The sequence below is a fragment of the Misgurnus anguillicaudatus genome, chromosome 9 (assembly GCF_027580225.2).
Source record: "Misgurnus anguillicaudatus chromosome 9, ASM2758022v2, whole genome shotgun sequence".
NCBI classification, from domain to species: Eukaryota; Metazoa; Chordata; class Actinopteri; order Cypriniformes; family Cobitidae; genus Misgurnus; species Misgurnus anguillicaudatus.
In genome coordinates, this window is record NC_073345.2 from 29,607,586 (window position 1) to 29,633,635 (window position 26,050).

The 26,050-nt window shown below is 34.9% G+C and overlaps 1 protein-coding gene across 12 annotated transcripts in view; it reads right to left on the reverse strand.

The window, feature by feature from the left end:
* Window positions 1–26,050, reverse strand: part of mapk10 (mitogen-activated protein kinase 10) — an 84,492-nt gene that overhangs the window by 18,533 nt on the left and 39,909 nt on the right. For 8 of the 12 annotated variants that reach the window (XM_055180138.2, XM_055180129.2, XM_055180127.2 and 5 more), the window contains exons 4-10: window positions 21,325–21,454; window positions 20,426–20,484; window positions 15,758–15,896; window positions 15,320–15,485; window positions 11,600–11,671; window positions 3,693–3,875; window positions 16–140 (exon numbers count right to left, since the gene is read on the reverse strand). In XM_055180138.2, the coding sequence (XP_055036113.1) occupies window positions 16–140; window positions 3,693–3,875; window positions 11,600–11,671; window positions 15,320–15,485; window positions 15,758–15,896; window positions 20,426–20,484; window positions 21,325–21,454 (874 nt within the window). Of the gene's footprint in view, window positions 1–15; window positions 141–3,692; window positions 3,876–6,469; window positions 6,542–11,599; window positions 11,672–15,319; window positions 15,486–15,757; window positions 15,897–20,425; window positions 20,485–21,324; window positions 21,455–26,050 lie in introns of all 12 variants that reach the window. The other 4 variants (XM_055180130.2, XM_055180128.2, XM_055180137.2 and 1 more) reach the window with 2 other exon arrangements.

A 26,050-nucleotide genomic window follows, 5' to 3' on the forward strand; every position in this document is an offset into this window, starting at 1 on the left:
GAGAGCAACACTCACTGCCTCCACTTCTGCCGGGTCGTACCACACATTGATGTAAGGATGCTGCAGGGCCTCGTCCACTGATATCCGCTTGGCCGGATCAATGATCAGCATCTTAGACAACAGATCTCTAGCCTGACTTGCTGTTTGACATAAGGAGACAAGAGGTTTGACCGGTCAAACAAACAAAATCAAATGCCTATGCACAGCCCAAGTGCATTTAAAAAGCCATGTAAAGGTAAATCATCATGTTTGATGTTTATGTTGCACGTGTTTGAGGAATACAGTGCACACTTCTCACAAATGATTGTCACAATCGATATATTTCATCTTCTTGTTTGTTCTTTTGCAAGGGCACTGAAAACATCCCATGCTTTTCCTACTCACGTTCTCATCTTTCCATCGTCTCTTCCTCTAAAAATCCATACACACATCACATTCCCACACTTTCTTGCTCTATAAATAGTGTCAGATAGTCAGACTCTGTCTTGCTTTCAATATCTTATCTCTCTTCTATGCCACTCACTGGACTACTTTAAAATGGCCGATGCTGATTTCTGCTGACCACCAAGTTTCCCTCTCTCTCTCTCAAATCTATTTTCAATTCAAATGAGCTTTATTGGCATAACTGTAAATGGTACAATTTTGCCAAAGCATTAAATATGGATTATATATAATAATAATTAATAAATAAAACTGATATCTAAATGTCAAATGTCTAAAGGTGGTCGATCCTTTTTCTACTTAGTCCCTAAGCTATGGAATGATTTACCAAAAAACTTTCGAGAATCTGACACAGTCAATCAATTTAAGTCTAAACTAAAGACATTTCTATTTAACAAAGCATTCATTTGTCTAGTAAATGTACTTATCACCCAATGGTTAGCTTGTCCAAAACAAAGCATTTACATAATTTGTCTGGGTAATATACTTATGCCGCAATAGTTAGCCTGTCTTATATAACATGTGAACGGCCCTATATGTTAATAGGATTTTGTTTCTCTCTCTCCCTGTCTCATCCTCAATCCCAAGGACAATGAGACAAACATATATATATATATCAGTCTGGCTTTCTCTCAAGGTTTTTTCCCTCCTATGATTTTTCCCCTCCTGACTAAAAAAGCCAGGAAGGTTTTTCTCCTAGCAGGTTTTTTCAACCCCTGGGGAGTCATCTGACATTGACTTACCTCTTCTATACGTTACATTATTACTACGCTCGCTAGTACAGTTTAATCTTGCCGCTGTATTCTGCTGCTTATTTTGTCCATACATTTTTCTGTGTTTTGTCTTGCATCTACACTGTAAAAAAATTCCGTAGAAATTACAATGTAATTGCAGCTGGGTTGGCGGTAATTTACAGTATATTTAAATTTATGTTATTTACTGGCAAGAGTTGGTTTAAAGTTTAATAAATTTTAAATATTACCAAGTCTTTATCTTTACAGAATAAAACTATACAATAACAGCCTCATGCAAAGCATTCTGGGAACCAGAAATCATCATCAACCTTTTTCTGTTTTTTGCTTCAGATTTTGTTTCCCAGAATGTTTTGCTTGATGCTGTTTTTTTAGTTTTACTCTGTAAAGACAAAGACTTGTAAATGTTAAATGTTCATTTAACTTTGAACAAAATGTTGCCAGTAAATAACATAAATTTAAATATACGGTAAGTTACCGGCAACCCAGCTTCAATTTCTACGGATTTTTTTTTTACAGTGAGCTTCTTTGAAACAATTAACAATTGTGAAAACCGCTATATAAATAAAATTGAATTGAATATAAAAAAGAAGCAAGCAACAAAAGGTAAACAATAGAAAACAGTTATAAGGGGAAAGGTGGGTTACATTGACTTAATTTGAGTCAATGTAATTTATCATTATAATTTGATTTACTGGCCCGACAGTTTATGTGTACAGTACCAAATGTAAGCCAAAATGTATATAAAATATAATAACATGCAAAATATATAATGTTATATACAAAAAAGTACAACAACAATAGTCCACAATACCAATACTAAAACTGATACTAAAATTAAAACTGTATTATTATATATTTACTGTAAAGCTGCTTTGAATTAATGCAAAACTGAAAAAGCTATAGAAATAAATTTGAGTTGAATTAAAATAAATAAATAAATAAAAGAAATAAATGAAAGGATTATTGTGAAAGGAATCTTTTTTTAAACACACGAATGAGTAGATATGGAATGTATTTTTTTTTATAACATCATATCAGATAAGAGTAATAAACATTGGATAATATCAAACTGAAAACATGACTACACGTCAAGTCTGTGTTTGGAGTGTTGGGTTAAATTAACCCAGAAAATATTTTTATTTGACCCAACAATGGGTTAAAACAACCGAGCATAGATTAAATTACAACAATTGGGTTCATCCCTTTTTGACCCAATGCTGGATTGAAAATAACAAAGCATTTTTTTTTAGTATATAATGTACTGCATATGCCAATGATCTCTTTCTCTCTCTTTACTTAACATGGTAATTTGTGGTAACTGATTTGCATTTGCATTACTGTGATAGACAGGGCTCATACCTGCTGTACCTGACAGCAGGAGGTTTAACGCTCATTTTTTCTTCTCATATCCAACCGATGTATCCTCAGTCACACGGCAGCGTTCTGATTGTCTCACTTCCCTTTGTTTCCACAAGCAGCATTAAAATACATACTTCAGCATCTGTCTGTGATGTGTGTTCACTGGGAATAAACTCCACCGGCAATTTTCATGTCAAAAGCTCATAATTCTCCTTCACCGACCCCTGAAGAATGACTTCAGGTTTGAGCATAATTCATGAAATGTCTCTCAATTTTGCAAATGGGATGGGAATTGCTGCCTGATTCTTGCAGGCAAACAATCATGAAAATAGCACAAATACATGAACTGAAATGTGTACTCTGGTGGCTTGATTTACTTCATTCGTAGTAATTTATTCATTATCCTGCTGGTAATTCATTATTCTGTAATTTTAGAGTGAATCTCACAAAACAGTGAAGCTTCCTTTCAAAAATGTAACTGAATTCTTAATCATTTTGTTATTATTAAAATGAGAATATTTTAAATATCATTAACACAAATGTATCTTACATTTAAAACATCATGGGCCCTATTTTTAGGATCTAAGCGCATGGTCCAAAGCGCACATGCACAGTCTAAAAGGACGTGTCCGAATCCACTTTTGTTAATTTAACTTCCTGGAAAATGGTTTGTGCGCCTAGCACACAGTCTAAAAGGGTTGTTCATATTCTTGTAATGAGTAATGGGGGTGTTTTGGGCGTAACATGCAATAAATCAAAATAATACTAATAAATGATTAATATTAATAGATCTTCACTGTCAGAAAAAGATTGTCAAAAAGTCATCCCTAGCTGTCACCTCTTAAAAAATGTCCTAATATGTACCATTCAGGTACAGATATGGATATATTTGGTGCCATTATGTACCTTTAAGGTACTAATATGAACTCTTTAGGTCCAGATATGTACTTTTTGAAAGGGTACTGCCACAGTGACAACTAGGGCCCATTTTTTCTGACAATGTATATCACACAGCTTTTCCAGTCATAGTAATGGTATTTGGTATAAAAACTAGGATATGATTTATTATGTGCTTTATTTTGTGCAGTTATGTAAATGAACTTAATTATTTACATTAGCATTAACCCTTTATCTTACCTTTGAGTTTGTTGTGCTCTGAGTCTGCAGGGAAGAGGCAATCAGGAAAGAGTTTCGGAAAAGTCAAGCCAGCGTATTTTGGCCTATTTTCCACGTAGTTACGCACAGTCGGCTGCAGTTTCTTCATGAACTCAGGAGAGGGTGTGCCAAGCTGCTCTATAACCTTATTCCATTGGTCGATATCTGGATGGGCGTGGAGTCAAGGAAAAATGCCTACATACTGTATAAGGGAAAATTTTATCTGGCAGGCGAAATTAAATAAATAAATAAAGTAGGATTTTTCAATTACAATTGTAGATAGTGACTAAGCCGCCAATGAAGTATAAAATGAAGATTTGTTGTTAGTCTTACACAATTACACCAAATAAACCAAATTAATTTTCAATTAGCAGTGTGATTCAACAAATGCCATCGGTAATGAAACACAATTTGATTATACCTGCGCTTCAGTAATAAGGGCCGGAGCAGTAAAAATTAAAGCACTCAGAGGGGTCTTAATAAACCCCTAAATAGAAAAAGTGATTTTGTTGCCCAATAAAACTGAATGGGAAAGAAACCAAATGGTAGAACATAATTCCAGAATACCAGAATAGCCATTACTAAAATTAGAAATTTCATAACATAATTTCACATACAGTATGTGAATCTCAATATAACTGTCCATCAATTGTTTCTGAGATTAATTTGAGTCGTGTTTGCTGTCATGCTCATATGTATTTTTACAGTAGCTATCAGTGATGCACGTGTTGATCCAAAATGAGCGGATGCCTGCGGTCACCCACGGTTACGAGTCATCCAAAAATATTTGTAATTATATGCGGGTCGCGGTTGGTCGGGTCATTTGAAATAAAGATGGCAATTGAATATTTTAAACAATTACTACTTTTAAAAAATGCAGGCCAGGAAGTGGGTCGGGTACAATTTTTTTTGCGGTCGGAGTTGCGGGGGGTAAGTTGAAAACGTTGGTCGAGGGCGGGTTGTTTATACATTGACCTGCGCATCACTGGACTTGCCAGCTTTATCATCCCATTGCATTCTTATTAATGTAAAGCTGCTTTGAAAGAATTAAACAATTTAAATATTAATTATTAATTATAATTAAAAAAAAATGAAAAAGACTAATCATAAGTTTAATGTGATGGTCCAATTTGTGCCTAAAACAATCAAAAAAATCTGCCAATGGAACAACACATTTTTTGCTGAATTTTTCTTGTATTAAGTAAATTCAAGAAAAAAAATTCTTATTCCATTGGCAGATTGTTTTACTTGTTTTAAGTACAAATTCTCTTAAATTTGATATGTTTTGTCTAAAAACTAGAGTTATTTTTTTAGGTAATTTGCTCATCAAGAAAATACATCTTTTTTTAAGAATTTTTAGATATTTCTACTGAAAACAAGTAAAAAAATACTAAGTAAGAAAATCTTTTTTTGCATGCACTTTACTCATTACATTAGTATTAAACACATTTGACTCTCTTTCGCTGCAAAACCCTCTTAGTGCTCGTGTCCACAGGTGATATTGTTGTATGTCTAATACTGTTGACAGACCCCTCCCATGCTGCGAATTTCACACAAAATTCACACGTCTGCAAAATTGCCCCTTGTTGTAAACAAGCAATCACACAAAACAAACAAAAACGTTTCCTCTTCCTCTGAGTCAGATTGATAATACAAACATGCCTCCATTTACTGACTGCTCTGTTGTGTTTCCAAAGATTGCAGACAAGGTCATTCAAACAAACCAGCAATTATCAGACCATAGAAGGGATACACAACATCACATACAAATATACAGACCACTGCCCAACCCAACACATTTACCATCACAACCCATCACATACTCTGAGGTTCAGATATGAGTATTCAAATATCCCAGTTATTTAAAAAAGTATTTCAGTACTTTACATTAAATATTCAATTTTGATATAATATGGGAGACTCATGGTCTTCACTCTGGTTATCACCAAAGTGTAGCGATAGGAAACTGGGTAGGCTTCCGAAGAAATGGGTTGGAGAGAGATACGGCTCTTCATTGTTAGTGTTTAAGCAAATGGTTTATAGCAGAACGGTCTGTGATGGGCTGGCGAGGGTGAATGGATCCTGAAGATGTAATAGATGTCTCTCTGGGTGCCTAGCAACAGGGGGAGGGATGAATGTTGTCATGGTAGCCCAGTTGGCCTTGGGGAATCACATGACTGGTTTTGCTCCCCAGGCTTCCCAACATTCCCACAAAAGGGGGGTCTTTGGTTCAAAGGGCCATCACAGACACATTACATCATCCTGGAGAAACGACCCGCCTCCCAAAAAAACACAAAACCACCCTCGTGTACCTCTCATGCGATTTTACAGTTAAAGAAGCCAAATATACTATAAGGACTGCTTGGGGGTTTAAAATAAAACAGGTTTTAATTTTTGTGATTAAATGCTATCACAACTCTAAATATTCCTAAACAAAACTCACTACAAGTAGTTTCCTTTTGGGTTGTTTCAACCCATTGTTCGGTCAAATATGAAACTTTTTTACACCCTCAGAATAAAAGTTACAAAAGTGGTACTAAAAGCCGCACTTGTACTTATTTTTATTTATTTGGTGATTCATTAATTTACTGTCCTCTGATTTATTGGATCCACAATACATGTAACTATGATACTTTGGCAGAAATTTTAATTATCATGGCACATTTTTAAAAGGTTTCTGCAGTATCGGAAACAATGGCAGGATTTTAATTCAACCCCGAGAGAAGTGTGAAGAAATAACAGACAGCAGGGCAGGATACGATCGGTGCCTGGAAATAGCACTGCTCCTCTTATAACTTCTCCAAAGATACAGCCTACAGACCACATGTCCACTACACAACACACATACAGTATACAAAACACGAGTCAGACATATACACTATATCCTATTAAAGTACACGCTACTCTACATCTTAATATTAAAGCTCTATAAGGGCTGCATTTACATTGCAAGTGACTCAATTACGATTTTTTTTCGCTTATGTCATGTGGCACAGATCGGATAAGACCAACAAAAGTTTTAAGCAGGAAAAAAGTGCATAGATTCCAATATTCTCCGATCGGTTTATGTGGAAATAAATTGGAAATGATTTGGATTAGCATTCGCGTCCACTATGTAAACAGACAGATAGGATATCCCCATGTCAAGACGTGTTGTGCGTCATTGAAAATGCGATGCTAGCAAATGATGTCAACTCAGATGGACACCACCCGTGATCCTCACATGACTCTCCTTAGCAGTGCAATGGAGGGCAACGCTTTACTTAGTGGAGTTATGTTGAAGTTTTATGTCTTGTTACAGAAATAGAGCTATATAATCGTGTATAATTATTTTGTCTGTGTCCTTTGCATATCGCGACATTTTACTCCCTTTGGGATTTAATCTGTTTCGGGTCATTTACCTTTGTTTACCGGGTGTTTAGTGTAAATGCAGATATCTTATGTGAGTCGCTTTTAACTCTTTTTCCGCCAGAGTTTTTTTTTTTTTAATTGCCAGCCAGCGCCAGCATTTTTTATTGATTTTTGAATAGTTGCCAGCCAGCAAAGTTTCACAAAATGCCTTCAAGGAAAATTTCTTCTAAAAATTATATAAAAATACAAATATATAAAATGAAAGAACAGACTTTCTGCTTTCAAACAAAATATAAACAAACAAACAAAATGGGAAAAAAACTTTTAATCTTATCTATACTTTTTCTCTGCTTAAATATGTTTTTTTTTCTTAAAAAATATTTTTTTAACAAAAAGCTGAAATAATTGAATTTTTGTGAAGGAATTATTATTAGTAAAAAAAAATGTGCTTCATTTTTTATAAATTGTGTAAGTGTGCCATCTAGTGGATACTCGCTGTATTACAGATTAACATAAAAACTCATCAGGAACAAGTTTTTTTCATGCAAATGTTTTCTCTTAATTTACAAGACAACTCATCAATGGCAGGGAAAGAGTCAAATGTATAAACTTACAATATGAAATGAAAGAACAGACCCTCTGCTTTAAAAAAAATAAATGATTAATAAAAATGTTTTATCCTACCTACATTTGTTCTCTTTTTATCACCTCTCAAATATGGGTAGTTTTTCTCAAAAATACCAAATTTTGAGCAAAAAGCTGAGATAACTTTTCTAAAGAATGTTTTTAGCACCTTGTAGCCACGTATGGTGTTCCTAATAATCCTTTAGGTGATTGTATGTCTAAAGACTGTTTCTCCGCTTAAAAAAACATTATTCCTCAATTCCTAATTCTGCACAATTTTAAATCTCACATCACTTGTGAAATCACTTTGGTACCCAGAAAAATACAATCCTTCACCTTCATGTATTAAATATATTCTCATTTATTATTAAACAGGGTGATCCTTACAGTCATCTCTCTGTTAGGAATCTAAAACAGGTGAGCAGAACGTGATCGTGAACAAAGAGAATCAAGGGCAGACTGTGTCAAAGCCGAAAACTTTCAGACCATCGCCAAAAGATGCAACCACAAACAAAAACACTTTATTCAACAGCTCAATTGTTTGTGTCTGGCTTTGGTAAATTCTTTTAAATGTTAAGTATGTATTAGGTATTGATGAGACAGCGCAGTAAAGTTCATTCAGCCATGTGTTAATGACTTTTTAATAACTCTAAATCCCAAATAAGCCGACTCGGTCTTCAGCATCGATATCTAAAGTGCAGATTTAAATCGGAGAAAAGGTTGAGCTGAGCAACGAGCGCTGGGTAATAATACTGTTCCCTTTTGAATCAAACCAGAATTCAGAAGAAAAGTCAATATTTTTTGATGCCAGGACTTATAATAAGCTGTTGGTTTATGTTCAGAAGAAATGGGAATCGAAAAGGTCGATTGCCAAAAATCTTGGGAGTGATATTTTATCAGTCTGAACTGTGAGGCTCCAGCACAAATCTATCTTTGCCTTCTAACTGAAAAGGAAGATGAATGTTGGTTTTGTGCACCTCAGGCTTGCACCACAGCAAAAATAACTTTCTATTAAGATCATGTGATACAAGACTGTGTGAGCTCCGATAATCCTAAACTCTCTGATGTTTTAATCGACAAAACGTTTGAAACAGGCTCGGTTTTGTGCTCTTTAGAAGTTCAAAAGTCCCAAAAAAACATGGCTAAATGAAAAGAAACATCCTTGGTTTCATCCCCAGGATAGTCTAGAAGTCATAAAACAAACTTTACACTTTCAGATATAAAATGTAACAGTAACAGTTACCACACAATACAAATAATAAAGCAAAAATATGAATCAATGCAACTTTAATGAAGTAATCACCTTTCACTGGAAAAAATAGTCCCTAACCGACAGCAACAGAATGATGCACATAATGTTTATGGCAAGGGTGTTAATATGTTAATATGTTTACGCTAAGGGTGCTGTGATACAGCGAATTGTCTGGTGCAACAGTCGTAGCTGTGTTTTATCAAAAATAAAGCACAGCCATTGACCAATTAGAATCAAGGACTGCAATTAACTGTTTATATAGACGGTTTCATTGGACGGAGCAAGAGCTAGTCGCGGTTACGCGTCTTGAAGAAACTAAACTTCCAGTCTCGGATGTTCTGGCTAGTTGCTTAAAGGCGCTCTAAGCGAATCTGTGACGTTACTTTTTGTTGATGTTTGAACTGTTTTCAAACAAACGGAGCATAGCTAACTCCTACCCGTCCCCCTCCCTTCCGTGCTTTCATGAATGCGCCTAACCCCCACCCCCAAATCCTTCTTGTCGTCTATTTGGTGGAACACTTTGTTATCGTTTCTGGTGGTAGGTTTGGCCAATTTGTTTTTATTGCAGTTTTTGAAGCCTAGGCTGTCTACAGAGATCGCGTTTTTTACATTTTGATCAGCGGACAAGCAGCAAGCAGATAGTGAGGAGATGTTTGCTGTATGTAACAAAAAAGGTTTTATGGTCTAAAACGCGTGAATTCGCTTAGAGCACCTTTAACTGAACTCTGGAACAAATACTTAGTCAAAAAAATAGGTTTCCGAAAGACAAAGGGGAGATGGCGATCATGGATCACCGCTTTGTGAAGGGAGGTTTGCAGCCAATCCATTTGTTTATGTTGTTACTGCTGAAACCGGCTATACCATGTGCACATCTGTTAGAAGTTTGCACTAAGAGAAAAATGTGTGTGAATTAGGTGGAGACCGGTGGTTATATTAGATATAAAAACCTATGGGTTAAAGAAACTACAGTCTTTGTTACTTAGATATGCCTGAGCAGATGAATACTGGTCTGGTCTGGTCAAGACTCATGTGGACCACAAAATCATGACATCAATCTATTAGCCCACTTATAAGCTTAATGAAATATTATGTAGAATGTATTCTCCATTATCCTTAAAAGACTAGTTCACCCAATAACATAAATGTAAAAGGACTAAGTTTTTAAAATGTTATCTAGTGATCACTGATATGTGACCCTGGACAACAAAACCAGTCATAAGTTGCACGGGTATATTTGTAGCATTAGCCAACAATACATTGTATGGGTCAAAATGATCAAAGATCTTGTTCCATGAAGATATTTTGTAAACTTAGCATCATAAATATAAAAAATTTTTGCACCCTACTGTTTCAGATTTTTAAATAGTTGTATCTCAGCCAAATATTGTCCTATCCTAACAAGCTTAACTCTTTCCACACCATTGACAAGTTATCTCGTCAATTAAAGGGACATTCTATTTTTTTGAAAATATGCTCATTTTCTAGTTCCCCTACAGTTACACATTTAATTCTAACCGTTTTGGAATCCATACAGCTGATCTCTGGGTCTGGAGCTAGCACTTTTAGCATAGCTTAGCATAATCCATTGACTCTGACCAGACCACCAGCATCGCGCTCAAAACTAACCAAAGAGTTTTGATATTTATCCTATTTAAAACTTGACTCTTCTGTAGTTACATCGTGTACTAAGACGGACGAAAACTTAAAAGTTGTAATTTTCTAGGCAGATATGGCTAGGAAGTATACTCTCAAACTGGCGTAATAATCAAGGACTTTGCTGCTGTAACATGGCTCCAGCAGGCGTAGTGATATTACGCACTGCCCGAAAATTGTCCCCTGCTATTGAAAGTAAACAAGGGGACTATTTTCGGGCAGTGCGTTTAATCTTAGCTTTTAATTTTCCGTCAGTCTTAGTACACGATGTAACTACAGAAGAGTCAAGTTTTAAATAAAAAAATATCAAAACTCTTGCCGCATTTTTTAGCGCAATGCTAATGGTCTAATCAGATTCAATGGATTATGTTAAGCTATGCTAAAAGTGCTAGCGCCAGACCTAGAGATCAGCTGCATGGATTCCAAAACGGTAAGAATTAAATGTTTAACTCTAGGGGAGCTGGAAAATGAGCATATTTTCAAGAAAAATGGAATGTCCCTTTAAGAGAAAACATTTGCATAAAAAATGTGTTTCTGAAGATTTTTTATTTTAATCTGCAATACCACGATTATCCACTAGATGATCCACTTACCCAATTTATGAAAAACTGAAGCCAAAACGTTATTTACTAATTTTAAACTCTTCGTTCTGAATCTGATCTCTAACAACATTTACAAAAATGCATTATTTCAGCTTTTTGCAAAAAAATAAAATTTAAGAAAAATACCCATATTTAAGAGTTTATAAGCAGAGAAAAAAATATGGAGAAAAATTTCCTGGAAAAAATTCCTGGAAGGCATTTTGTAAACTTTTGGGAAAATCACAAAAATGCTGGCGGGCAACTTTTCAAAAAATGGCTGGCGGGGAATGAGTTAAGCTTTATTGAGGTTTTGAATGACTCATAAATCTCAATTTAAAAAAATTTACCCTTATGACTGGTTTTATTGTCCACGATCACTTTATAAGTGAAACTTCTTATTGGCTTGAAAAATAATTTATGAAGGATACAGTCCCTGCCGGGAAAGAGGATTTTGTGGCGCACCATTTCTCCCATGATGCAACCAACTGACCAAATATCCACTGCAGGCACAGAAGCAGAAATGAAAGCGAAAGAAAAGCAGAGGTTAGCATTAGTACACATACATCATCAGTCATGGAGAGAGAGAGAGAGAAAGATACATAGAGAGAGAGAGAGAGAGAGAGAGAGAGAGAGAGAGAGGGAGAAGAGAGATGTACCGTAAGTATTGTACTCAATATATTTCATAAGAGTCTATATTATGTCTATACTGCTGTGATGTATTTGCCGTAAAGTTGCATTGCATCAATCCAAATATGTTAACTCTTACTAATGATATCTGTGGTATCTGCCATGCATACAATTGGACAAATTATTATTTCACAACTGTTCAGAGTTTAGAGTTGGTGGCAGACCTCGGGGAGGACATATCTGACAGAAAATCCATAGCCTGACCTCTCTCTCTATCTCTCTTATACTCTTATATAAACCGCAGGACTCTGCCCCTTGATGTATTAATGAAAGTCATTTGTATTGTTAAGCAGTAGAAGCTGTTAGTGTTTCAACAAATTAAGTGCAGGTTAGCAGGAAATCTAAATAGTGATGGCATTGTTAATCTTCTCAACTTCAAAGCTGAAAAGACAACGTTTACTTTACCTGAGTTTTTCAATGCTGCATTACATATGCAAGAAGTCCCATATACAACAAAAGTACTGTGATATACTTTAGCATTTGGGTCAATGTCGTGACGTAAATTAAATGTAAAAGGGTTAAAATGTTAAAATAAATTTGCAGATTAGTTGCATACATTCTCTTTTTTGAGGACCAAGGCTAAAATTTCTGGTTTTATTACATTTTGAAAGAATATTTGGGGGATAATTGCAAAAATGTCAATGTGGTGTAACCGGTCTTTATCAACTGGTGTAACTAGTATTTTTTCCTGGTTAAAAAAATCCAAATAAATTTGCAGATTACTTGCATACATTCTCTTTTCTAAAACCAAGTCTAAAATGTCTGGTTTTATTACATTTTGAAAGAAAATTTGGGGGATTATTGGAAAAATATCAATGTGGTGTAACCGGTCTGTGTCAATTGGTGTAACTAGTATTTTTTCTGTTTTTTCTGGTTAAAAATTCAAAATAAATTTGCAGATTACTTGCATAAATTCTCTTTTTTAAAACCAAGTCTAAAATTTCTGGTTTTATTACATTTTGAAGGAATATTTGGGGGATAATTGGAAAAATGTCAATGTGGTGTAACCGGTCTGTGTCAATTCGTGTAACTATATATTTTTTGTTTTTTCTGGTTAAAATTTCAAAATAAATTTGCAGATTAGTTGCATACATTCTCTTTTTTGAGGAACAAGGCTAAAATTTCTGGTTTTATTACATTTTGAAAGAATATTTGGGGAATAATTACAAAAATGTCAATGTGGTGTAACCGGTCTTTGTCAACTGGTGTAACTAGTATTTTTTCTGGTTAAAAAAAATCCAAATAAATTTGCAGATTACTTGCATACATTCTCTTTTCTAAAACCAAGTCTAAAATGTCTGGTTTTATTACATTTTGAAAGAAAATTTGGGGGATAATTGGAAAAATATCAATGTGGTGTAACCGGTCTGTGTCAATTGGTGTAACTAGTATTTTTTCAGTTTTTTTCTGGTTAAAAATTCAAAATAAATTTGCAGATTAGTTGCATACATTCTCTTTTTTAAAACCAAGTCTAAAATTTCTGTTTTTTTTTTTTGCATTTTGAAAGAATATTTGGGGGATAATTGGAAAAATGTCAATGTGGTGTAACCGGTCTGTGTCAATTCGTGTAACTATTTTTTTCTGGTTAAAATTTCAAAATAAATTTGCAGATTACTTGCATACATTCTCCTTTTTGAGGACCAAGTCTAAAATTTCTGGTTTTATTACATTTTGAAAGAAAATTTGGGGGATTATTGGAAAAATATCAATGTGGTGTAACCGGTCTGTGTCAATTGGTGTAACTAGTATTTTTTCTGTTTTTTCTGGTTAAAAATTCAAAATAAATTTGCAGATTACTTGCATAAATTCTCTTTTTTAAAACCAAGTCTAAAATTTCTGGTTTTATTACATTTTGAAGGAATATTTGGGGGATAATTGGAAAAATGTCAATGTGGTGTAACCGGTCTGTGTCAATTCGTGTAACTATATATTTTTTGTTTTTTCTGGTTAAAATTTCAAAATAAATTTGCAGATTAGTTGCATACATTCTCTTTTTTGAGGAACAAGGCTAAAATTTCTGGTTTTATTACATTTTGAAAGAATATTTGGGGAATAATTACAAAAATGTCAATGTGGTGTAACCGGTCTTTGTCAACTGGTGTAACTAGTATTTTTTCTGGTTAAAAAAAATCCAAATAAATTTGCAGATTACTTGCATACATTCTCTTTTCTAAAACCAAGTCTAAAATGTCTGGTTTTATTACATTTTGAAAGAAAATTTGGGGGATAATTGGAAAAATATCAATGTGGTGTAACCGGTCTGTGTCAATTGGTGTAACTAGTATTTTTTCAGTTTTTTTCTGGTTAAAAATTCAAAATAAATTTGCAGATTAGTTGCATACATTCTCTTTTTTAAAACCAAGTCTAAAATTTCTGTTTTTTTTTTTTGCATTTTGAAAGAATATTTGGGGGATAATTGGAAAAATGTCAATGTGGTGTAACCGGTCTGTGTCAATTCGTGTAACTATTTTTTTCTGGTTAAAATTTCAAAATAAATTTGCAGATTACTTGCATACATTCTCCTTTTTGAGGACCAAGTCTAAAATTTCTGTGTTTATTACATTTTAAAAGAATATTTGGGGGATAATTGCAAAAATGTCAATGTGGTGTAACCGGTCTGTGTCAATTGGTGTAACTAGTATTTTTTTTTTAATTAAAATATAAATATATTCATATTCAATAAAATATAATCATCTAGTTTAGTGTAATATGTTTTTTTTTACATACATTTTTACAACATTTGTCAAAGATTATTTAAAAACAGAACTGTTTTAAGCATATGTCAGGGTAAATATTACAAAAGCGCATTAAAATTTACATTTAGAAATAACTAATAAAATTATATTTTAAAAAGTTTTTTATGATGATTAAGCTTACATGCCATCAAGGCAGATTAAATATTTATTATTTCTCATTCTTTGGCGCAATTGGTGCTTACATCATTTGATATTTTCAGGTCCATTCAATCTTAACTTTCATGAAAATGGTGCAAATGTCATTTTTTATTGCATAAAATTAACATAAATACACTGTGCATTGAAATAAACCTAATGCGTGCTTTTAAGACACGTTTTTTACTAAATTTCTCATCTTGCCAAACCGTTTTTGTCACTGACCCATTTACAAGAGTAAACTGTAGTACATTTTCTAGATTATTCTATTCTATTCAACCCTACCATAGTAAATGCTGAAGTATAGGCTACTTCAGTTTATTAATTGAGTGTCTTACGAGCATTTTGTGAATGTGAGCGTCTCTTTTAACATAAACCCATTTGACGCGTATGCAGCAGACACTTATTAAGACTCATGATGCACATGGTTTACATGATGCAACGAACACATATTTTGAATTTGCGCCCCTCAGAAGAGAAGTCACTGGCCGCCACTTGGAAATGCTATAATATACTACAGTATACTATAGTAAATATGCATATAGTAAAATACGACTGTGTTTGGTTTACCGTTTTCCTTATAGCCCATGCCCAGAATGACTTCTGGAGCCCTGTAGTATCGCGTCACCACGTAAGGTGTCATCATAAAGCTAGTGCCCGCAGTCCTCGCCAGCCCAAAGTCCAAGATCTTCAGTGTACAATCAGATTTCACCACAATATTGCTAGGTTTCAGATCCTTGAAGAGAAACCAGAGACATGGTGAAATGACAAATACTCAACTTCTTTATTATTTAAATAAATAGATGTGTCATATAAGCATGAGATCGACTTTTAACAGAAGAAAAGCAACCATTTCTAATATTAAAGTTTTATTAAAGATAAAGGAGGTCACGTTTTAGTTGAACAATACAGCTTAAGATTATAAACAACTACTTTGCATAAGCATGACAACTCTTTTAGCACAAACTCACTTTAAGTGTGAACACATTTATGGTGTGTGTGTCTTACCCTGTGTATGATACCAGCTGAATGCAGGTGTTTGATTCCACAAAGCATCTGATAGAGAAGATAGGACATTCGTTCATGGTCCAACTCCATTTGAATCACCTGGCAAAGGTTTGCATCCATCAACTCCATAACCAGATATCTGTCGGAGAAAGCTCATTATTCACCATTGTGCCTGAAAGATTGTTGACTTTCACTATCTCTGTCCTTTTGATTCCTTTTATTTTCATCGGCACGGGTTCATTCATGGACTCTTCATGTGCAATAGAGCCCACTGTGGATCAATGTGGATCTTTACGACCCCTTGTGCTCAGACAATTGTTGGCGATTGACGGCAGACAACAGGTCGTTGAATGTGACTGCTAGCAATGTCAATGATAGTGCTTGAAGCAGCACCACACATTTTATAGATAAAATGTCACATCTTAATTTCTTCTTTAATGACATCGAACCTCAATAAAAAGTGTACACACTGATGAATGTATATACAAATGAAAAGGCTATTTGACCCTGCCGTCATAACTGGACAAAATGTGAAGGTAGTGTTGATTTTAAATAATTTAGTCAACATGAAGTCCATCCACACATAACTGCTAATGACCTGGCTTTGGGCAAACAGACGCTTCATACTAAACATATTGATCGAGCTCTAGATTAAGTCCACACAGCGTGAAGAATAAATTTAGGATTCAAGCGCTGGGGACCAACCACAGAGCACGTACATAAATGATAGGAGGTGATGGATCGCCCCAGGTCTGCAACACTTCAACGCCCATACTGAGTAAAATCCCAAAAGGACTTGAAGTAATAAACTACTGTATGTATATGAAAAATCATCCTATTTCAATGTTTGTACTAGGGGGTGACCCCGAATAGTTGAAAATTCAATGCTTCGATAGGAGAAGCCTGATTCGACTACCAATCTCTCAGTAAGAGATGTGTTATGAATGAGGATCATTCAATTTTGGCTATATAAGGGTGCACATTATCTGATTTCACATATAACCGCTTTGTCCTAATATATTAACTCTTTCCCTGCCATTGACGAGTTATCTTGTCAATTAAAGGGACACTGCACCCATTTGCATTAATCTTTGTATAGTTAGAAACCCAGTCATGTTTTTGAATGGTAATGCATCATTCCCTCTGTTTCCCCTGAGACAGGAGGAATATGGATTTCAGTGTTGCACTTCCTTCTTTCAAAGATGTAAAAATCATCATTTTGCATCATTAAAAGAAGAAAGTCCTATATCTTTGTAGAGGGGGTGAGACTACAAACACTCTCGGTCAAATAGGCACCAAATTCGAAAATTATGTTACATTACAACTACAAATATGATCCACTTTTAATAAAGATTAAGGTTTCCATGGGTGAAATGCTCCTTTAAGAAAAAACATTTGCATTAAAAACATGTTCCTGATGAGGTTTTATGTTGTATGTATGATGGTGCACTTACCCAGTTTATAAAAAAAGTGAAGCAAAAAAATTATTTACTAATTTTAAACTCTGTGTATGTTTTTATAATCGTTCTGATTCTGATCTTTAACAAAATACCTTCACAAAAATGCAATTATTTCAGCTTTTTGCTTAAAAAATAAAATAAAAAAAAAAGAAATACCCAAATTTAAGAGTTTATAAGCAGAGAAAAAATAAAGATCGAATTAAACTTTTTTTTCCCCCATTTTGTTGGTTTTTATTGTTTGTTAGAAAGCTCTGTTCTTTCATTTGATATATTTGTATGTTTATATATTTTAAGAAGAAAAATTTCCTGGAAGGCATTTTGTGACACTTTAGTGAAAATCACAAAAAATGCTTTTCAAAAAATGGCTGACGGGGAATGAGTTAATATACAGCCTTTTATTATTATGATAATACTAAGCAAATAATATGTGAAAAAGGAGCTTTCAATAAATATTTTTAAAGTGCGTTAATAAATCCAACAACCCCCGTGACAGGGCTAAACGTCCATATGGGAAGCGGTTTTCAGGTTAATAAATCATTGCGAAGCAGTTGTCTCTTTGTTTCTGCAGTTAAAAACACAAAGCTGGTATTTTAATACTTTCTTTATTTTTATCTTATTTATAGATCACTCCGGGTTTTAACTATTGTGTGGCTTGTGATTTGTTCCCCTGCACTTCAGGCATTTTGCACAGATTTTTTTTGCACCTTGTTACTTCTGAACTTATTAATTTTTTTATTTATTATGAAGGTAAATTCTGATCTAATTTAAGTCTGTAAATTTTGGATTGCTTTTAGTTGTAACAATGTTGCGCTGTTGCGTGCTGGCAAATGCAATTTAGCTGAACGCGCTAGGTGCTCTGCATGTCATATTGAAGATTATATTTAGGAGTTCATCAAACTAAACTTTAAAAAATCTTTTTTTGATGATTTTTTTCAACAGGTATACATTTTAAAATGTATTTGAAACAGGGTGGTTATCTTGTCAAAAGTTGAGCTACAAAATAGGTAAGTCATAACTTTAAATTTCGGTGATGACACGAAAAATATCTGCTTATGGTCGGTGTTCACATTCAAATTATAGAAAAGAGCATTCTAAAAACAAAGATATAAGAATTATCAGGTGTTTCTGTACCTAAAGTGAATACAGAGATGGTCAAAGTAAGCAAGCAGGTATTTATGTGCAAAATAGTGATGCGCGGGTCGTCTCGTAACCCGCGGGTCGGGTTGGGGCGGGTAAAGAAATTGTAACTTTAATGAGGGGCGGGTTGGGGCGGGTCATTAAAAACAAAATTAAAAAACTGATATGTTGCGTCTTATACCCTGTAGCATATATATTAAATATTTGGGAATATATATTTTTACATTTAATAACGTTCTTTGATAAGGTTAAATTACGTAGGCCTATGTGGTAACGTAACTTCCGCAACGTAACTTGCGCAACGTAACTTGATATCCCCAAACCTTTGACGTCACGGAAGCGCCAAGTAGCTCTCGCTGGCTGCCAGCCACAACAACAAAACAAACGGAGAATTAAAAGATGAAAGACGATCTGCAGGAGAAATTAAGGTAGGGAATTTGTGAATAGATAATACAAATGCTGCTTTTTTTGTGTGGTGATCTACTTTTAAAATGATAAAGCCGACAAGTTCTACATGTTAAAAACACTTTAAATGCGTGGACTATACTGCATATCTACATTGGATTTAGGGATGTCACCATTACTCTATTTTCTTGAGGAGTTAAAAAAATCCTGGAGCACATGTCGAGTACTGTTTAAAATAGCGGAGATTTAGTGAAACAAACTTGAAAGAAAATTACAATAGTATCAGAAGCATATATCAGCGCAACGCTCCCTCTCTCTCTCTCTCTCTCTCTCTCTCTCTCTCTCTCTCTCTCTCTCTCTCTCTCTCTCTCTCTCTCTCTCTCTCTCTCTCTCTCCCTCGTTCGCTCGCTTTCGCGTGCTTCATCTCGTGCATGAAAGCAAGAATGCGATGCGATTGCATGCTTGTAAATTTCGGAAGTTTACACGACTGAGCTGCAGCGGGCAGGCATAAGATTTATAAACACATATGAGAAGAAAGGCACAGCAACTCAAAAAGACTTAAGTGTTTCACAATTACTCATAATGCCAATTTTCCCGTGGAGGCATGGAGCAGCATGAGAATACACAGTTAACTTATGTGTGATATACCGGCATTGCCTTTGCGATCGATGTATTGGACACCCCTGGTTTATCATTATCCTATCTCTATATTAATATGACCATGCTGGTTTCTATGGCTCATTTGTGTATGTTGTTGCCAGTTTACAGGGTGATGTAATCTAATGGCTGTTTCCAAGCACTCTTAGGCTGAAATAAAGCCTCTTTTTATTTACATTACAAATGCCTAGTATGTCTATTTTAATGGTCGCGGGCGTGGGGCGGTGCGGGTTGTAAAAATAGATAGAGAGTGGCGGGACGGGTTGGGGCGGGCCAAAAATTTCATAAAAGCGGGACCCGCGGGTTGGAAAAAACGCCGACCCGCGCATCACTAGTGCAAAATAATAAAGCGTAGTGTCTTAAACATTAGTTTATAACAAGTAAAACACTCAAATTAATGATTTAAGAAATTGTATCTAAAAATCTAAATAGTTTTTATCACTTACAGTAACAATCACAAATTATTTCATTGTCAGTTGTTGGGTTTTTTTGGTCATGACAACTTTGATGCGCTAAATCGTTTTCATTTTAACTTAAAAAGACAAAAATGCATCGTCAGTTTTGTCTTCGTTCATCACTTGAAAGGCAGTTTCGGTCACTTTATCAGAAAGTTGCTTTTGTATGCTGCTTTTGAAAGAAAATTAAAATTAACCATTTGTTGACTACCAGGTCTGGTCCCCCAACCCATGCACACACAAATAGATGATTCGACTATTAGTCAACTATATGCAAGATTTGACAATTCTGATTCGAATATGTAAATCCGTAGTCGGGGACACCCCTACTTTGTACAAGTATTAAATATTTTATATTATTTATAATGTCTATTTAAATGCCGACAATAGGTCTGCTTTTGTGTCTGAAGTTATTTTAATCTTATAAGACAATAAGTTTAACTTAAAGTGCTAAACAATATAATAACAGGCCGACAATCTGATAATATTTTATATAACATATATTCATTGTGTTCATAATAATATAATAAACATGATCTGGAAAATTTACTCACACATCTTGAAATTCCTCTAAAGACTTCTGTGGTGTGAAGACGTTTAATAAGCTGATGATCTGGAGGAGGAGAAGATGGAGAAACTTTAGCAAAATTACAGTGGGATGCGACGGCGTTATATGATTTATTATTAATCCCTGACCCACAGTTACTGTCCTCAACAAAATATTGTTGGAGATAAATATCAGACATTTACTGTTCAGTCGATATAAGATAAGAGATGACAGAAGAACTGCATTTATATTTCTGTCACGTCCCTGCTGTCCTTTACATGAATCTTACAGAGAGAGAGAGAGAGAGAGAGAGCAACAAAGTAGTGCTCTCATTTTGAACAACTTCTTTCTTCATATGTTGTTCATCATTTAATAAAACCCATCTCTCTCTCTCTCTCTCTCTCTCTCTCTCTCTCTCTCTCTCTCTCTGCCAGAGGCCCGTACGTTGTACTATACTGATGGTCGGTCATGCTTTACTCCCTATCTTTCTTGTTTACAAGCTCTGCCTCTCATCAAACATTGCATCCTCTGTAATAGGAAAGTTGTCATCTGTCACATCTGTGATGCATCAAAGCAACATATCTGTTTCCTCATATCATATGTTTCCTGTCACTATTTATATTCTGGCAAACTACATTAGACTTAGTAAATATAAAACATTGCATCTTCATTTTCTGGTATTTGAAAAGGAGACTGTCCTTGCAAGCTAACCACGAATACATAACAACAAACCAGTGAAATAGAAACAGAAATAGAAACAGGACTTTGCGACATAGACGCTGTCTCTTATGGGTCTTCTAAGAGAATTTAGCACAGACAACAGAATAGGTATTACTGTAGTTATGATGTAACAACATTTGCACGCGATGGGGACAACAGGCGCATGAGATAAGATCTGGTACTCACATTTTTGTGATTGACACATTTCATAAGCACCAGCTCCCTGTATGCTCTTTTGGCATGAGTCTGGTTCTGAAAGGGTCTACTGAGTTTCTTAATAGCCACATTTCTGTCCAGGACTGCATCGTATCCAGCACTGTACAAACAGAGAGAAAAAGAGCAATATTATTGTGTGTTAGTGTAAATGTGTTCGTGAGAGCAACATGGCTTACAGTGACATTCATCACACATGTGAAACCATCAATATGTGCTAAATCTGAATAATTTATGCACCGATGATTTGTGCCGTCCATTACTATGATAAATTCCCAAATTTAGGAAATCAGGAAACCGTAACAATTGGTCACAACTGTCTTTTAGATTCTGTGGATGGAGGTGGAGTTTGCCTCATTCTGTAGCAATCACAAAATGGTTCAATTGGGAACCATGACCTCTCCCTACTCTTTTTGCACTTTTTTCTTTCTTTAACATCCCAGACTTTAACTATGCAAGAGACAGGGCTTGTTTATACCTGGTATTAAGATTAAGTGTTTTGGTCGATCGGATCACAAGTGGACGGCACTAAATACAGGTGTAAACGGGGTGTTAGCTCGTCCTCTTTTGACCACATTACAGGTCCTGATTTTTTCAAAGCATTTTACAAAATAACAAATATATAATAAAATATATTTAATAATATATAACAAAAATAATAAATAATTGTATGACTAAATGTGACAAATTATTGACATGTTGACACGTGCTGGTAAAGGTGAAATTGTTGTTGTTAAAAAATTAAGCACGCCATGACTGCAGCAGTTTGTAAAAAATTAATTCTTTCTGTAGCTCTCAATGGAAAGTACAGATGGAAACATCAGCTGAACTGTTTTAATCCCAGATAAAATCTAATGAAATGCAACTAGGGTGAATAAAACATTTTTGCTTGTCTATTTGTGTGCACTATTCTGATTTAGTTCTACACACAGCATATCTAGCGAAAACACCCGATTTGATCTTCGCCCATGTGTGCACAAGACCAGAGAATGTCCCATGTGTCATTTTATGATTCTTAAGGGTACCTACGAGTGCCCCCTTTACTGTAGATACACTAAATTTTATGTTGTCTTATTTCTGTTATTTGTTTGTGGAATGAGAAACTAAAGAAAAAACATGACAAATAAAGAACCTTTATGCCCACAAAACAACATTTGAAAAACTGCTAGCTATCTGTCTATCTTAGACACAAAAGTGTAAACTGAAGACATTTCTTTTTAGACAAGCTTTTAGTTGATCAGGCATTTTATGTTGATATTGTTTTTAATTTTGTTTTCAATTTTTCTGCTTTTTTTAAATCTCTGTATTTTTATTCGTTTACCTTGTAAAGCACCTTGTGATTCTGTATCTGTGATGGGTGCTATATAAATAAACCTTACTTACTTACTTACTTACAAAAAAATGTAGGACTTGGGTCACAGAAAGTGTTTTTTTTTCTTCCCTAAATATATCTACATATTAGATTATTTAATACAAGCACTAAAACATGAAATGTCATGTGATGCTTTTATCATAGACTTATTTACATTGTATTTATTTACAAAGATGTAAATATCTACTTGTGAATATAGAGTGTGAAATAGAGAAAGCGTGCCATAATTCAGACTTGTTTGAATATTTGATTCACCTATAGATGATATGAGCAGACAGTCAAAGCTGTGGGATGATTACACCAGATGGTCACAGCAGAGGGGAGGGTGGGGGTACGAAGCAGGTTGTTTAGGAGGGGTGAGGTTAAACCCTGCATACACAGCCTTATATATGCATGCATCCAGCCTTATATACTGTATGTTTTCACAGAATAAAAAAACAGTAATAAAAAAAATAATAATTTTATCAAGTAAAACAATATTAAATACTTAAAAATAAACACTTACAGATCCGTTAAATTATTTTGGTGTTAAACAATACAACGATTTGTCTTTTTTAAGAAAAATGGCAGCCATATGGCCATTTGTGTCAAAACTGATATCATGACTGTCTTTCTGGATGGTTAATGCATTGCAGTATCGCTATTTAAGCTGTGACAAGCTAAGATACTATTTAAACTTTAAAGCTTCATGAAACACTAACCAACATTTCGTTGCACATCATAAAGGACAATGTTAGCATCGGTTAATTTTAACATTAAGAGAAAACAAGTTTACAACAAGTTAGCTTTTTTGCGATATTTTTGTCTTCAGGGTTTAAACTTCATATTGTGTCAACCTCACAGGCTATGACGTGGCAAAGCACTATAGTACAAGATGGTGCGTGGGTGTCTCATTATTATTATTATTATTTATGAGATCGCGAGTTCTTATCCAATAAGAAGACATTTCTCTTAATTATTCAAAACATTGCGTGGTGTGTACATGTACTGACGTTTTAAACTGTGGAGAGGCATGAATTGCAAGTGTTTGTTTTCGTGGTGTAATAGGGCATACACACCAAACGCGAGTTCAACGATTTGAGCGAGTAGATTACATACAAAGTCAATGCAAAGACGCGATAAGACACGTCCTCACGGGGGGCGATGTGAATTACGCGAATTGGGTGGCGCGATTGCAGTGAAAACACACGCTATTCACCTCAAACGCGCCTTCACGCAAATTTTAAATATTCAACTCAAGCTAAAAATTCGCATAACACAAAGTTAAATCCCGCGAGTAATTTAGAGCGAGTAACGCAATGCCACGTGTTTGGTGTGTACGTAGCATAAGAGTTCAAGGCCGTTGAACCGCCGACACGTCAAAGCTTGCTGTTTGTGGCAACCATTTTTCCAGAGAAAGCTTCGAGAACTGGAGACAGGTGGAATTCGGACTTAATGTCTATGTTGCGACACATTTCGCCCACTGCCCAACTCTTCTTTTTTCAGTGTTCACGCCCATTTAAATTGCATTTAATGAGGTAGACTGTGGCTGGGAGACTGGTTTCATAACCCTTTAACATTACAAAAACCTGATTTACACAGATAACACCCTAGACATGTCTGCTAAAGGTTTTTGTTAAAGCTGCAATGTCACTTTTGCCTTTCTATCGACATCTCTGTTTGAAACATGAAATTGGAGGTTTATTTAAAAAAATGTTATCATGTGTGCTGAGAAACTGTTCACATTTCCATGAAATATGACCCGACAGCTCAACTAAATTTATTAACAATACTTAATAATAATAATAATAATAAAAATAATACTTTTTTAACCTTTTCTGGTTTTGAACCTTGACTGTTTATATTAAAGGGGCCATGGCACAAGACTTTTTTAAGATATAAAATAAATCTCTGGTGTCCCCGGAGCACATATGTGACGTTTTAGCTCAAAATACCGTTTTGGGTGTGTTCTTTAAAATGCAAATGAGCTGATGAAGTGCAAACACTGATCACAATGATGGTGGTTTGTTGCAATTGAAACTCAGTTGTGCTGTGAACAGGGCGGTATTATTCTAATAAGAGCTCCTTATGACATCATAAAGAGTGCCAAATTTCAACGACCTATTTTTGCTAATAGACAGCTAATAGACAGACTAAAAGCTTATTAACAGACTATAAACATTTTTTTGTACTTTGCACTATTTTTTGGGAAAGATTTTAGTATATTAAATTATTAAATGAAACCACAAAATAATATGTCAATAAATGTCTCAGGGCTGAGTTTCTTTAAATTCAGAAAAAAGCAGTGCGTTGCATTTTCATGTTGCTAGGCAACCACCAAATTATCTGTCCTGTCAATCAAGGATTATAGCATGAGCGCTCTTGAAACTTTGAAAAAAAAGCGCAAATGATGTTGGGTGATTTTCTGCCCAGAGTATTTTTTTTGTTTTTTTAAGTAATTTTTTTGTGCCATTTTTGCCTTTTATTAGATAGACAGTAATTAAGGAGACGACAGGAAAGTATAGGGTGAAGAGAGGGGTATGGGACCTTGAGCCGGAAGTGCGTCTGCACCATGTTTCGGAGCACCGTCCACTACACCATCGGCTCCGACAAGAGTAGTTTGTTTTAACTCTTTCGCCGCCATTGACGAGATATCTCGTCAATCAAGAGAAAACGCTTCCCTGCCAATGACGAGTATTTCCGTCTTTCCGCAATACAGCTATTATCCACCAGGTCTTCCAACTTTTTAAACCCGAAAGTATTGCCCTATGTCAAGCGGCTGCATGTCCGTCTCTGTTTTAAAGATCGCTCTGAATGGGATCTCTATGAAAAGTCCGTCACAAAAATTCAATTATCTCTGCTTTTTGCTCAAAATGTGGTGTTTTTGCAGAAACCTACTCATGTTCAAAAGCTGAAAGCAGAGGGTCTGTTCTTTCATTTGGTATATTGTATGTTTATATATGAAGAGTTTGGTTGCAAAACGAGATAACCACCATTTTTTTAATTGTTCAGAAATCTCGTTTTTTGGTTGTGCATTCCAATTAATTTCAATTCAACTGCATGTTGGTTTGTTTTGATTTAAACCTTCATAACTTAAAAAATACAGCTAAGTAGCACCATAAAACAAAATAATAACATGATAACATAAAAATAAACATGTTTTGACAAAAATGTAAAAAAATGGATTTATCTCGTTTTGCAACGAAACTCTTCATATTTAAAGAAGAACATTTTCTGGAAGGCATTAAACTTTTGTGAAAATTATGAGAAACGCTGGCGCTGACTGGCAACTTTTTTTAAAAATGCTGGCGGCGAAAGAGTTAACTTCAGGTGCTCAGAGACCTCTAA